Consider the following 15,935-nt stretch of genomic DNA (forward strand, 5'->3'; position numbering starts at 1 on the left):
AGCGAATTTATTCACTTTACGTATAGACATAACTGACAAGGGATGCTCGGCAACTCGAAAATTTAAAGAGCTTTCAAACTTTGCAGAAATGTGATGTTAATAGCGCTGACCATTTTTTGGTCCAGCAATGAATCTGAATCTCCTCGAAGAAATGGTGAGTTTTCATATTATCGTGAATATCTGCGAAACCGCGAAGCATATTGGAAAAATGTTTTATGGTTCTTGGTATACTACCAATATTAAAAGAATTAATTTTTTTCGGAAATTCTTTATCACCATATTGTAAGATATCGAAAACCTTAGATCAGTGAATTGGACTTTTTCCGACATATCGGTTTCGCGAGATATTCATGATAAGATGAAAAATCACAATTTCTTTGAAGAGGCTTCCAGTCAGAGATGCACGACAATTTTATTTAAATAAAATTTCAGATAACGAATAAGAGTTAAAAAAAATCGTCATTGGTTCGTTAAGCCGAGTTAACTTTATTCGACACATGACGAATAATTTCTTTTAACTGTTATTCGTTATTGAAAATTTGATTTAAATACAAATTTTGCCCATCTCTGTTCACGTTATTAGCATCACCTGATCGAACTACATTTCTGCAAAGTTCCAAAGTTTTTTGAATTTTCCAGTTGCGAACATCCCTTGTAATTTTTGTGATACCGATGGGTATGGCAGGTTCCAAAATTCCTTTGCGAATATTTCAAAATCCTTAACCGAAAAGTGACTACTTCTTTCTCAAAGTAGTCTAAGAAAGTATTTAAGGGAGCAATAATCTGGAATACTAGAATCGAGAAGGTAGGCATTTATTCTGCGTTGTAATCTACAAAACTAATTTTCGAATTGAGTATATTTTTCATTTATAGTATTGAAAGTATTCAAATGAAGAATTCCACCGTAAATATCACTTCGGCTTACTTGCTAAACATTTAAAAAAAAACAATCTTAATCATGCGGTTAATTAAACGACCAATTCGACTTTATTATCAATCGACAATTCCTTCCTTCCACTCGTTTAACTTCTTCGCGCGTTTCTTCGCACGTGCTCCTGCAATTATAATAAAATCGTATTAACTCAACCTTCAAATGCTTCTGAATCGATATCGCTTAATTATACAGGTTTCGCGCGCGAAGCACTCGCGTGCATAATTCGGACAACGATCGATGCGTTTGATACATCCCTGGCCGCGTTGGATCCTTCGTCTTGTGTCGACACTTCCGCGACTTTGCGCGCTAAAAAGGAGTATTGCGCGGCCGCGGAGGACCATAGCTGTATCCAAATGGAAAGCTGATATTTACTGTAATTGCAGAGCTATCGCAGAAGTGAATGGGAACGAAGTACACAAGCGAACGGGGGACCTGTGACTGTCTGGACACGCGTAACATTTGCATCGGGCTAAACAAAGCGCGCACCGCGGTATTCCTTATATTTACCCGCGTCCTAAAAACCTTTCGAACACTTCTGCGATGCAGAAAAGACGCCACGCTCGAAGCCTCTGTAAACTTCGCTATCTACCTTTCACGTTTTATATTCCTATCTCTTTAGGGCTGCAAATCTACGCGAATGTGCGTAAAATTACTTCCAAGCGAAATAGGAAGTCCAATTAGCGGGAGTAGCGTAATGTTTCCATTGCAGTTTAAAAACCGTGAACCCCGCGCGGGCTGCAACCCGCGGGAGTGTGTCTGATGGAAAAGTGCATATGTATAAACGTTCTCGTGAGTGACTACGTAATTTCATCCTCTCGTTTCTTTCGCTGGCTGCAATTGAAATGGCCGAACAGAATGTATTTATTAACACACATCAGTCGCGTGGAAACGTCTTTAACATCGCCAGAAGATAGGTACGATTCGCTTTAATGAGAAATTATGCAATAATATATGGGCCCAAGTTCTCATGATATTGAAAAAGATTCAGATAACGATAACTCATAGTGTTAAAGAGATATTTGTTCAGTGTTTCATTTTGTTTTTAAATATCTTTCTTAATGAAGTTATTAAATATCTTTCTTAATAAAGTTATTAAATATCTTTCTTAATAAAGTTATTAAATATCTTTCTTAATAAAGTTATTAAATATCTTTCTTAATAAAGTTATTAAATATCTTTCTTAATAAAGTTATTAAATATCTTTCTTAATAAAATTGAGTGCAATGGTTTACGTGCACTCTAAAAAATTGTATTCTCTAAATATCCATGCGTTTCTGGATTTGGAGATATGGGCCTGTAAGGCCCAACGTGTGCAATGGTGTAGTTTTAATTTAGGTGGGCACTGCAGGGTTAAACGGGGAAGATTAAATTTTGGTATAGTGTGATTATAAGAAACGGCATCGCACGCAGGGAATTATAAAAGGGCAAAAAGGTGATTCTGCAGATCTCTGGAATTTTTTTTTTTTAACTCTCACAGGGGAAAATTGTTAATCATAGTTCAATTGTATAGTGACGCGCCAACTTAGAGAAACCAGTAAAGATCATTTGCGAATGTAGGTACTCTGAAAAGGAGAGTCCACTTTCGCCGCTACGAATTCTAATTTCACTATGCTGTTGACTCGGGCGACACTTCGATTCGCATCGAATAAATCGGCCCCTTTCGCGAAATTAATTACTTGGCTGGCTTTGATTGCTCTCGTCTCTTAACGCGATGGAGACTTTCACGTTAATGGTCTGTAAAATGAGTTACACCGATCTTTGTACGTGGCTGGCTGTACGTACAAAGTTATCGCAACTGTAGCGTGTCATTAACGTGTAATAGATGCCATCAGTCTAATAACGACGGCATTTTTTTTACAACATATTTGCGAAGTAATTAGTTTCCACTCGAGTGGCAGCGGGGAAAACTAAAAGGAGAGCCAAGCATTGGTTCTTTGTGTAGCGATACAGGGTGGACAAAAAATATCACACACGAAATACTCGCAAGAGAAGTTTGGCTAATAACGTAACTATTTTTTGATTCAGCAATAAAAGGATCCTAAGGGTGGAAGCACCCCCTCGAAGAAATGGTAAGTTTTCAGATCATCGCGATTATCTACGAAACTGTAAAAGATAGAAGTTAAATTCAATGTTCTATGGTTTTATGCGTCCTATAAAACGGCGATAAAGAATTTGCAAGCGATATTATTTTTTTCTACTTTTATCCCCACCGCCTTTTTTCGACAATTCTCCGTCACCATATTGCAGGATATCGAAAGCCATAGAACTTTGAACTGAACTATTTTTCGATATCTTTTACGGTTTCGCGTATATTCGCGATAATATGAAAACTCACAAGTTCTTTGAGTGTTTTACCCTTAGGACCATTTTATTACCGAATCTAAAAATTATTACGTTAATAGCATCCCTTGAGCTACATTTCCTGCAGTTTTAGAATTTTTTGAATTTTCCAGTCACCGAATTCCCCTTGTCAGAAGTCAAACTGATCAACTTCGTGGTATAAAAAATAGAGAATATCACTAAACTCAGCACTAATCGTATCTTTAAATACTACATTTGAGAAGCCTTCAAAACAGTGATATTGACCGGTTTGGCTTCTGTGCTGGCACGTAGAGTTGGGCATTATCCGAATAAAAATTGATTCATTACTTTGGAATAACTAAAAATTTATTCGAATAATTCCCAACTCAATGAGAAAGTTATGAAGAAGCCTATGCAACCGCGCGTAAAACCTGATTGCACAGTCTTCGCACAAGCATAGCGCTTTGCCAAAATACAGTGGCGACCCTGAAATCCATTCACGTGGTATGGGAAACGGTACTTTGGAAGTTAGAAGCTGCCAAGTGTCTTGCTCGCCTCTCTATTGAGCTACGCTCAATCGGTCACATTCCTACGCACCCCTCAGGTTACTTGCATTAATGTCCATAAAGTATGCTGAATGCGTCTCTGGACCCCTGACTTCTCAGCAAGCCCCAGAAGGATCCCAACGACTTTTGCCCTCTTTAACTTCACAACGCCACTGTGTCCCTATAAAACACTGCGCGCCGTACAATTCATCATTCCGTTACAAAGACAGAACTATTCCATAACTCCTAAGAAACACGTTCCCCTTGTTCTCGATACGCGCACCCCGAAGTTTGCTCCCCTTTCCTTCCACGTTGCAAATACACGCGTACACACGAACCCGGGTTATTTCTGGTCGCCCTGATGGAAGGCCGAAGTGAATTTCCATCGGAGTGCACGCAGCATCCATCCAGCGCAATATCTTGTGCATTATTCCCAGAGAAGACGGCGCAAGCGAGTGCAAAGGCAGGCCGCGGTGCAGCGCGGATGCACGTGCACTCCGCTTGAGAAACAGCAGCGAGGTCTTTGGCCGGCTAATGGCGGATGTGCCGTCGTCTTTGACGCGGCTTTCCCCCAATTTACGTCAATTGACGACACGGATACACCCGAGCTCGAAAGAAAAGGCGCGCAGCACACGGGACGGCGCGCGGGGGTCGTAATTAAAATTACTGTCACCGTGCCCAACTGCCTCCGACATCCGAGACGCGCGCGCATTACGTAACGCTTACTACTGCACTTGGAACGCGTCGTTTAAAGCCTGCCGGTGACCACCGTCCGTCGCCCAGAGACGCGGAAATGCGGGCCCCTTTATGCCGATAGCATTCCATCCGCGTTGCATAGAGAAACGACACGTTACGCCGAGAAACTGTGACATTCCGTCCGCGGCTCCGCGCGCGCGGCATTTGCGCCGCTGCGACGTGCCATTTCCATTGTCACCACGGGTCAATATTCCCAGGCGACACGAATTTTCGCGACCCCTGACAGTGACGATAAAAACAGTCGGAGCTACCAGGGAGGCATCAGATGCTCGGCGGAGTGTTTCGCTGCGGCTCAGTTTGCGATCCTGTTTCCCGCGACGAAAGAAATAGGTGACAAGAACGAAGGTCGTAAGTGAAAGTTCCCGGTGGGGTGAGACATTATTGTGTCAGGTTTATAGAAATCCTCAAACCCGCGCGCGATTAGTGGTCAAGCCTTCTAATGCCACTTTCGAAGTATCCAATTATCGCCGCCTCGGATCGCGTGCAAGGGCCCTGCTTAAATTATTCACCGAGCTGCATTGCAAAACGCTGCGTGGGCGCGACATACGCGCTCCCCTGTGTCTCTTAACGCAGCCGCGGTACAAGGCAACCGTGATCAGCTTTCTTTCGCCGTCGTCCTGGTGGCTGAGCGTCATCCTATAATGGCTCTGCGGCCAAGTCACAAATGGACGTCCCTTGACGATGAAAGAAATTTCATTAGCGATCGGAGTCGCCGGTTAAAATCGATCCCATCAAGCGACACAGTCACTCTTCCTATCTACATCAACGCGAAAGAGCCTCTTGTAGTCGCGTAGACTCGTTTCCATCCTCCTCCTGTCTCTCCTTGACCCCCTTTCCCGAGAGCGATGCACTTCCCTCATATTTTCACTTAGAATTCTGAAATATTCACCTGCCCATTTGCACGCGCGACCTTCGCGATTTTCGTGCCCGACCAGTCACTTTCCTTCCGCGTGAATCTTGTCGAGAAAGATTTATTGTGACATTAAAATTTTGTCACCCTTTGGCGGAGTATTTGTAGGATTAATAAATATTCAATCTTCTTAGTTTTCGAAGTAAGTTTACACGATTGTTAGATGAAAGTATGTATTTCAAGATGCGTGTACAGATTTTTAAATCGCAAAATATTTTCAGTGAACAAAAAAAATTGTTAAAGTTCACCCTGGTTTTTTTTAATCGTAGGGATTAAATTTTCCTTTTTAAGTAGGGAAATTAGACGAGATAGAAATTTTTGCTACTGGGTATAGGGAGTTTAATCCCGGCTGTTTTTTGGATTCTAAAACTCCCGGGATTTGATATATCAAGTTATAACTTATCCCGAGAGTTTCGAGAATTTTTCCGTTTCTATATTTCTCAGTTGTTCGTAAAGTAATTTACGTTTTTAAAAATTCTCGAAAATTCTCGGGATAAGTTGTAACTTGATGTATCAAATCCCGGGAGTTTTAGAATCCAAAAAACAGCCGGGATCCCGGGATTGAATTCCCTAACTGGGTACCAATATGCCAGCAAGTGTTTTGCGATTTAAAGATTTGGCTATACTTTTAATGTTTCCTTTTCGTAATTGGGAAACTACTATTTATTCGGAATGTCCCGGTTGTAATGGATATTAAGAAGAGTTTAATGCAGTTAGTCTAGCCGATTGTTTTCAAGCTGAACACACTTTACATCGCTCGTTGGAGCTCCGTTCCCATGAGCACGCATATGGCGGGCCGCGTTGCTGGAACGTTAATAACCAAAGGAACGTAAAGTGCGTAGGCCAGCCACACGTTCCTCTGTCTATCCTTTGTTTTTCGATGGCATTAGGTCCCGTTAACGTCTTTGTATGCCATATGGAAATCTCACGCGAGTTCCCCGAGCTTCTCGTTATGCATTTCTTCGCGTGCCGGCAACGGCATTAGGAAATGCGCGGCTCATTCGATCCACTCCTCCATTACTCTCCAGTTTCGTTCATTGGCATTAACATCTTCTCTTGTTCATTCAACGAATGTAGCACGCCGTTACCACGTTCTGCAGCTTTCATAAAAATAATAACAGTAACAGTGAATTCATTATGTTCTTATGCACTCTGAATTCGTTGTGTTATTCATTTAGAACGATGAATGGACGAGGTTCTCCACTGTTGTTACTATGATACCTAAGTTGAACTTGTATCCAAAAATGTCATCGTATTCTTTGAACCTTTCTCTGTGATTAAGAATTTATATTTATTTCTTACGTGATATAGTAATGTTCACAAAGAAGTGAAATTTTTTAATTGATAACTCATATTGCTTTGATGTTTAATAGAGTGAAGTTAACAAGTTTCAGCTTTGTCTTCTTAAGTAAGATTTTCTAGTAAAAGGTTGGCTGATAGAATATCAGCTGATATTTCTTAATATAGACTGATAAATCGCTTTGTGTAAAAGGGGGACTTTATTTTTATGTGACATATAGGACGAGTGTCAGGTTATTAACGATTGACAGGCTTTGCATTCATTAAGGTAATTTCATGAATACCGTGATAATATATTTTTCAAGTAATTTCCAACATTGTACGCTCTCTAACATCGAAAGATGCACAACTCTATTCATCGTGAATTTGTCAAAGAACCTCGTGCTATTAACTCATAGCTATGTTCGCATTTCCTTTTTTACGTATACCTGCATATCGATTGTAGAAAGTCGAACTCTCGTCCAAAGGAAACTTCAATTGAATTGTCATTAAATTGTAACCATGATCGATTTTTAACAGACTGTTAGTTTACTTAATACGTCCATCATTTACAAGGCACTATGTTAGAAAGTCTTGCCGAAGAATTGACACCACAGGTTTGTGTACAATCGTAAATTATAATTAGTGCATCAAGAATAATTGTTTTTATAAATTCAATCACTTTTAGATCTTCTTATCGAGCTGAATGTTCTATTTTGTATTTCAAAGGAACAATAATGATTTTCTAACTTCCCTAACTGTCAATTAAGTTTTCAATCACATCTTCTGGTAATGTTGCATCAAATTTTAGTTTTTACTTGCGGTTTTTTGGTTAATTATAATTTTTACCATTAGACGTCCTCGACCCTGCTAGCTGTTCAGTGCGATTAAATACAATTATTTCTCTGAAGGTTTTAAGAAGACGCTTGAAAAAGCTTGTCGCTGAGGTGTACACTTATAGTTGCACTCCAAACGTGCGTACCGCGCGAAAATGCTTGTCCAATTTGGCGTTCTGAAAAGACAATGAGATCCCGATGCACGTTGTATAGCAAAGACAAACTGTTTTCGCAGCTGTATTGCAAACGAAAACAAATCCTGATTACTCGAGGTGGGATATGCGCTCTAATGTAAACGAGCCACTAAATTTGGACATCCTGTAAAGATAGACTTCCGTTCCCCGAACCTGCCAGTCGTAACTCAGAACCGAAATATTAGCTTCTCTATGAGTTCTCCACTTTCCTTGTAAGCTTGTATTCAATCTGCGAGTAAGAAAATTGTATTTTTTATATCAAAAACCACAAACATCCTACCTCTTGCAAATTCATATTCACTCTGCAAGTAAAAAAGTCTTATTCTTCATCCAGAGCCAGCAATGTAGATCATACCTGATTGCGAGCTAGAGTTGAGAAAGAAATGCGAATTTTTAACACCCTTTTGCAGTTATCCAATTTCCATTTGGATGTACGCTGAACTCGAAAAATAATTATTATTTAAAACCAAACGAAAGATCAATAAAGTGTACAGTACAGATACTTTCTAGGACGATGATACAATCTATACAATCACAGCTCTTCGTAAAAGAAAATAAATACACGTACCACAGACAGAAAACAGAATTGGCAGAAAAGTGCTTAGAGCTGATTATTTTAAACACTAAGAGATCGCCCAATATTCTCACAGCAGAATCGCACAATTCTGACCAATTGAAACGAACAAAAGGTCTGTGTGATATGTACAGTGAAAAACCAGTGCTCTAACCTGAAGTTGTGCAAATCGTGCAACTCGCAATCTGGAAGTGGAAGTGAAATAAAAAATCTAGACTCGGTAAAAATCTAGATAGGAGACTTTGATTTGCTCGCGGTGCTTCCTACGCGCGGGTACAGTGAACGATTTCTTTCTGCCTTTCATTTGGCCTTCGACTAGCGTATCCTGCGTTACCTCATCGCGCCAGAAGTCCGCCCCTGCGTTTCAACCAGGAAGATCGATCGATCAATCACTTCCCGTGTGCGCGTCTGCTTATGCACAGCAGTTCCGTGACATTGGAAAACGCTTTTTAGCGGTTACTCTCCCAACGAGGGCTTTCCAATGAGTGCACTCCGAGCATTTCATTCGGCCTCGATATTTCCCTCTCGAACCGTTTGTCCATGGCGTATCGTCGATTTACTCGAAATCGTCAATACTTTTCGAGCCCCTCTGTCACTCGATGACACGTCTGTCTTAATATTAAAACATCGAAATTCATTAGAACCCGTTAACGCTTCGTCTGCCGCTGTCGCGCGAGTGTGATTTCTTATTTATCACCGAGATAAATGTACTGCCGAAGAATCTCTATTCTTTTCGTAAGGTGCAACTGAAAAATTCCAAGAATAATGAATATGGAGGATTTAGAAGCCGATCAGTGTAAGTCCATTAGCATTAAATCCGAAATTTATTGTCCTGTGAATAATTTTGCCTAGCAATCTCGTGGTCAATATAAGTACCGTCATTTATTGCTTACATACGAAAGTAGTGATTTAATTGATTTATCAACTGCAAGTGTTTCGAGGTACATAATACAATTTCAGGGAAAATTGGACTTACACTGATTGGCTTATGGACCCTCCGTATGTAGTTTGGAAATTTGGAAAATGAGGTTGTTTTAAAACGTGCAGCATAGAAAGTGCTGTGCTCTGACTCGAAAATATTTTCATCGGGTAAGATCAACAGAAGAGGATAAGTTTAGCTTGAATCCCTTCAGAGATATTAGGATTAGGATCGTTCTGTGTATAGAGTGATTTCAGGGGTTGAAATATGCTTGTGATTTTTTCCAGAAAATTATTATTACATTTCGTGGGCCTGTTGCTACTTTTGCTGGAGATTCGTAATGGAAAGAGAATCGATCTGGTTGAATTATTTCCTTTACCTCGTTGCAGTTTCGTTTAAAAAAGCAAATGTACTTTGATTTCTAAAATCTCCCTGTGTAAGACACTTTCTTTCCAAACGCTTACTGGTCTCGAAGCATTTGGACTAACTTGGTTCATTGCAATAAAAAATACTTAATTTTACGCACAACATATTAAATAATTATCCAACGTACTCTCCTAACACCAGTGACTCTATGAAAGAAAATATTTTGCCGCGACGCGCACTATTGGTACATAACAGGTGAATCAGAATCACAGAAAAGAAATTCCATCGATGCGCGATGATTACGTCACAAAACGCACATCGCCAATTGCGCAACGTGGAAGTCATAATCAGCATGGCGTGGTTCTCACGTTTAATACATGAGATAGGATTAATGGGTGTTTCGCGTTCTTTAAAAAGACCCAGAAATTACCGAGAATAATTACAACGTTTTGTGCAAATTTCTGACCTTCGCCCTCCCACAATTCGTGTTACAAGCATTCAAAGATACTGCTCGAAACTGGCCTATATCCTGAATATAATTCCATTGTTTTTTGTATTTAACAACAAAGACATACGTACAAAATTCTTAAGTAAAACGTTATTACCTAGCATTTAACATTACTATCAACCAACGGTCTCTAAAGTTAATTTCTACGCTGTTACTGATCGTTGCCTTTGCTTTGCAGCCGCCGGAGAACGAGCTGCAGAAAGTTGGCGAACGGGTGCCAAGTGAGCACGAGCTCAGAGTACAGAGGTCTCTGCAGCGGCTGAACGTCCCCGATTGGTACAAGAATTCTCCCGCGGCTCGCGATGGTTTCCGGTTGAAGAGGCACTCGGACGCGTCGCAGCACGGAGGATGGCGTGCTCTGGGCTCGAAAACCACTTCCCTCTCGTCCCTTTCGTCGTCTTCCAACAGACAGCCGACTACAGGTAATTACCGTGTCAAAGAAACATTATACAATGATTCTCAGCTGGAGCCAATGATCCGTCAGATCGACGCCCTCGGAATCGAAATGAAAATCCGACTGGCTTTTAATCTGTTAACTAAGAAGGACGTTGCGATTGCTCTAATTGCATTCGCACTGGAGCAACTAAGGGGTTAACGCGGTTTACTGCGACGTGATTGCCCCACTTTTTCCATTCAGCTACTTATATCGATTTAAATGTGTGGCGTCAGAAATAGAAATGTTTCAAGTGGCATTAATGTTGCCCAGAAGTTACCACTGGAATTCCTACGGTCGTGGGTGACCCCTATAGCAGTCAGCGTGGTTAACTCGTTGAGCGAGGCTGACGAGTTAACTCGCGCTGGTCGCCGTGCCGTTAATAGAGATTCAGAAAAATCATAAGTTATCGCTTAGAGCAAGGCGTCACAGCTTCGCTGCCACGCCACAAAATCTGATACGGTACGTAACACGCTCCGCACCGCAGCGAACGTGTTAGCTCAACGGCTACCGCGTTACACTTGCGGGAGAAGTGCTACGAAGGCGTTTGCGGCGATCCCACTTACAAATCAGCCTGTTCTCGAACAATTTTCTAATGCATTCTAACAGCCTTCGTTATTAGAACTCCTCGTTAACACTCGAAGTGGCGCCGGCGTGTTTCCACGCCGAAAGGAATTTCTTCCATCCTGCGCACGAGTTGGTCCTGCTTCCACGTGGAAATTTTCTGAAAAGCATAGAGAGCGGTGTCCAAAAATCTCTGAGTAGTTACTTCCAAAGCAAACCAAGTTCAGAATCCAGAATATACTCTTCGTATATTGTCGTCCTTAAATTATGTAAGGCTTTTAAAGGGGCGGCAGTTACGTAGCGTCTTACATAATATTCTTTTAACCAAATTTCCAATATCAGTAGCTTAAAAACGACTTTTCATCGCGCACACGAAACCGAGTCAAACGAACTATGTAAACCTTTAAAAGAATTTTAATAACTGCAAGAAATGCAATGTAAAAAATATTACGTAAGGCAAAGGGGGGAGGGTTTGGAATATATAATCTTGGGAATTTTTATACTTGGGGAGGAAGGGGGTAAGAAATCGCCAGAATTACCTTTACGTAATTTAGGGACAAAACACTTTGTAGTACAAAACTGTCGCTGTAGAAGCAACGAAGCATTCAGCAAAAGCTTGCGCCGCTGAAAGCGTTAATATCGGGCACAACTGCGGAAATTAGTATTCTTCCTCATCGCGTAAATGCGAGGGTCACCTGCAAACAGGTGATAAGCCAGGCTGTTGACATGTTTCGCGCCGAGCGTGGCGCGGTACGTATCGTCGAGATTCGCTCGCGCCGCTGCTCCTCGTAAAAAGGCAAGTGGCGTCCGAAATTAGCCCGTAGCGGGCGTGAGTGTCGGCCAATTTCATTTATGCGCGTCTCCGTTTCTCTCGTCCCGTCGACGTAGCCGTGGATATTCTCCGGTCACGGCGGGTAATGGGTAATAGGAAGTGGCTAATAAATTTAGCGGGGCAAGTTAACTCGATTAATTCTCGGCCCTGCCCGTCGTCTGGCAGTGGCGGGGGAGTTAAACCGTGGCAACCCACATCGGGCCGCTGCAGTAGGGTCGGGGCTCGTAGGGTGCCTCGACGACGTTCAAGGACGCTTCTAACGAGAGAACACAATTTGTTAAGGGAGGGCCCTTAATTACGGGATTTAAAGGGCTACGAATTTCGACCGGCTGGATTTAGTTGAGGGCAGTCAAGAGTAACTTTAATTCACCCCTGGAAGCGAATCTCGTGAATATTCCGGTTACAAGGAAATGTTTCCGACCCGAAAATTCTGATTTCAATGAAACTTCGCGCGAACGTAAAGAATATTGGAGTACGCAAGGAGCAATTTCTTTTTTCCGCGGAAGTTCACTTCGAAGGGGTGAAATCAGCCCTTAGAGTTATCGCAGGTTTTTTTTTTAAATACTAATTTTATGATGCTAATTTTTTTAATACACAGAAGTGAGTTTAAACACCGAAACAAGCGATACTGTTTACCGAAGGCAAATGAAAGAATGTAGCGCAACTGGTTACCGGAAAACACATTGGCGGATATTGGAATTTGATTGTTATTGCGAGTAACGTAGAGTTCGCGTGTTCTAGTGCTCACGCATCCTGCCAGTGTTAGACAGCTGCCAAGCTTTTATATTCCACCGTTGAAAGCTCCCCGAGCAACATATTACTCGACTTACAAAACCGTCGATCAAAGTCTTCCACTGTAATCCGTTCCAAAGACGGATCGAGTAACGCGCTGCCTGTAAAACGAGTCCAGATTCCATCGTGGTATCGCTATGTATGTACACGCTGCAGCCTTTAAACTTGAAACTATTTTATCTACGTATATTTGCTCTGCATACCGATGGCATTCCTCGGGTAAACAGTCGCAGAACTTTCGTACGATCTTTCTTATGCAGTGGGCACAAGAATAGAGCGAAGTACAGCATTGCACAACGAACATCTATTAAATCAAGTATAAACGAACTACAGCTTCGGCTAAAACAGTGCTGGGTCGTGTCTGAGACTGGGAATGGGAAATGATAGGAACTGGGATTGGACTGGTATCAAACTGAGTCTTTTAGTTGTGAAATATTAATTAATTGTAGCTGAAGGCATTAAATAATGAACAGGTTTGATGAGATTTGGAGGAAGCAGAGAGGCGATAAAATAGGGCAAAGTTTGGGAAGTTCCAGTGGGAGGAACTAGGAGATGCTAAGATGATTGATAGCTCGTGAAGTACTGATAACAGAGTGTCGATTAATATAGAGAAAATTATAGTAAACAAATATTTCTAGAGATGTGGAGTCAGTAGTAGGGTGGAACGAAATAAGGGGCACATTCTTTTTATTCTTCATGACTTCCAATAGCTCGCAAAAGTTGCCTTTTATAATTGTACTTAAGCTGTCAAAATCAGTACCTCATCAATAAATGTTTTAAGGTACCGCAAGTCACTTAAAGATTATTATTTCTATTAATCTTACGAATTTTATTTGATCACACGATAGATTTTCTTTTTAAAAGAAACTAACTTACTCGTTAGATTTCCTAGCCGTGTATCCTATCTGACTGCTACGATGAAGGAGTGACGATATATTATACAACATACAAATGATAACGCAAATGTTTAAACTAAACGTTCTGTTGCTTTGTTGGACGCATGAAAGACGAGTAGGTACGCTGGAGGTGTGAACAGTGAACGTGTCAAGACTATTAAAAAATTACCACATACAGATCTTTAAAAACTTGTTTAAAAAAAAGCAAAAAGTTACCTAATACTTCAAGGTTCTTGCGGCACTTCAATTTTTTTTCGACAGAATCTAGCTTTTGCGGGCTTAATCTGTAATATTAAAGGCAAGCTTTTTTCACTATTGGGAAACAATCACACAATTCTGATTTTTTGTTTCGCTCCACCCTAGTCAGTAGTTATGCGTACACTAGAGATAGGTATATTATAATAAAATAATGACTGAAGGGTATTGGAAAATGGTTTCTGACGATTTTGTTTAGGTGCCCTTCTAAGTCCAAGTCCCACGCCACCTGTATTTTCGAGATGGAGTACCAGCCTGCTGAACAGCGCCGGAAGTTCGCCAGCAAGTTCGGCGAGGTCGTCTTTCAACCATCGGCAGCCGTACTTGGGCTGGCGTTCTCAGGAACGATTGACGAATCCACGAACACCGGCGGAACGTCTTGCTCAGGGTATTCTTCCCCAGTTGCAAGCAGCAAACAAGGTTTGTGTCATTCTTGGAAGCAATCACAACATTAGCTTTTCGGATCATTCCGGAGAATATTGGAAGTGATAAAAGGATTTTTATATTCGACTCGGGGAACGAACTATAGTTCCCTAGTGCGATTGTTTATCAGTGCAGGTAGCTATAAATGAGTGCAAAGAAGCGTAGACAAATATTTCGAAAATTTACTAGTGGAAATTGTGGATGCACTTCATTTGAGAGAGGGAATAGGTAATACGTAGTATCAAGAGACAGATAAGTATGGATAAGTTTGGAATTCAGAGAAACATGACCATGAACCGAATTTCATGAAAACACTGATATTTATTTCTTTGAAACGAACACTTTCTTTCTCAGATATTTTTTCGTATAGTTGAAAATATTCCAGGTCGATAGTGTCAATGGTTTCATAAATAAAATGTGTAACAGAATTAATGGGACACCATGTGATTACCACTAATATTTATATTAAACATTTTATTAGCCCTGATAACTGTTAAATATTTCACTAAAATGCAAGCAAAAACTATTTACATATGATTGCCAGTATTTGTCGATAGAACCAATCTGGAATCTTTATTTCGAATTATTTTCAGTTAATTTCGCCATAATATCCGTTTATTGGAAAGAGATCGGACCACTTTATTGGCCATCATTCGCGGGAAACTGAGTGTCTACGTAAACTGTCCTCTGACGGCGGATTAATAAATGGATAATGAAACAGATTACGCAGATCGCCCGATTGAATTTGTCATTTGCAGCTCGGCGCTTTTAGCCGTTTAGAATTATTCGCGAATTTCGCGCATGCAGAATTTGGCCTCGAACCGTTGATGCGACCGTGGCTGACCCTTGTCCTGCCCACGTTCACCTCGCTTTCCTCTTTGTCCAATTTATTTTTAATTTGCGCAGACAGCGCGCAAATGCGGCGAGGCTTCTATAATTAGAAAATTCTGGCAGGAATCCTCGGTTTCGGCGTCTCGTGGCCTTTGCAACCCGCGACAAATTGACTGTTACGCGAAACCAGTTAAAGGTAAATCCTCTGTAAAGTTAAATTGCCCGTCGATTTCGTTCGACTTCGTGGACTTTAATTGTTTCGCTGCGGAAAAATTGATCCCCCATTAAGCCAGCCTATTTCGCGGTTGCTCGCTTTGCCACTTCTGTATCGACACTCTTGACGAATATTCCCTCGATTGGTTAATTGAACGGCGTGTTCGAGGGACAATACATAGCAGTATAATACATACACGGTAATGGTCAAAGCAGATAATTGTTGTATTCGTAGAATCGTGGATACTGCTATAAAATCGTTAAAATGAAATACAAAGGTAATGGAAATTTTCAACCATCCTCTTTCCTTCAATTGGCTCCCCTCAACGTAAAACAATTTTTACTAGCTTGTTCGTATAACCAGGCAGAATATTCGAGAAAAAAATTCGAAAGGTAAAATAAAGGTGCAAGAAAAGCACAGTGTCATAAAAAGTCATATGCGAAAGTCCCCTTTTTCAGGCAGATTTCAATGGAGTGGCAGGATTAATTAATAAAATATTAACGGTCATAATTCTGTAAACACCCGAGCATTTGTGGGATCTTTGAATTTCGTACTTTCACATATTGATGTTAAG

General features: G+C 41.0%; 1 protein-coding gene across 11 annotated transcripts in view; it reads left to right on the forward strand.

The window, feature by feature from the left end:
- Positions 1-15,935, forward strand: part of LOC143372042 (uncharacterized) — a 114,886-nt gene that overhangs the window by 67,608 nt on the left and 31,343 nt on the right. For 8 of the 11 annotated variants that reach the window (XM_076817846.1, XM_076817850.1, XM_076817851.1 and 5 more), the window contains exons 6-7: positions 10,300-10,543; positions 14,093-14,319. In XM_076817846.1, the coding sequence (XP_076673961.1) occupies positions 10,300-10,543; positions 14,093-14,319 (471 nt within the window). The remainder of the gene's footprint in view (positions 1-10,299; positions 10,544-14,092; positions 14,320-15,935) is intronic. The other 3 variants (XM_076817848.1, XM_076817849.1, XM_076817852.1) reach the window with 1 other exon arrangement.

The sequence above is a fragment of the Andrena cerasifolii genome, chromosome 8 (genome assembly GCF_050908995.1).
Source record: "Andrena cerasifolii isolate SP2316 chromosome 8, iyAndCera1_principal, whole genome shotgun sequence".
Lineage (NCBI taxonomy): Eukaryota > Metazoa > Arthropoda > Insecta > Hymenoptera > Andrenidae > Andrena > Andrena cerasifolii.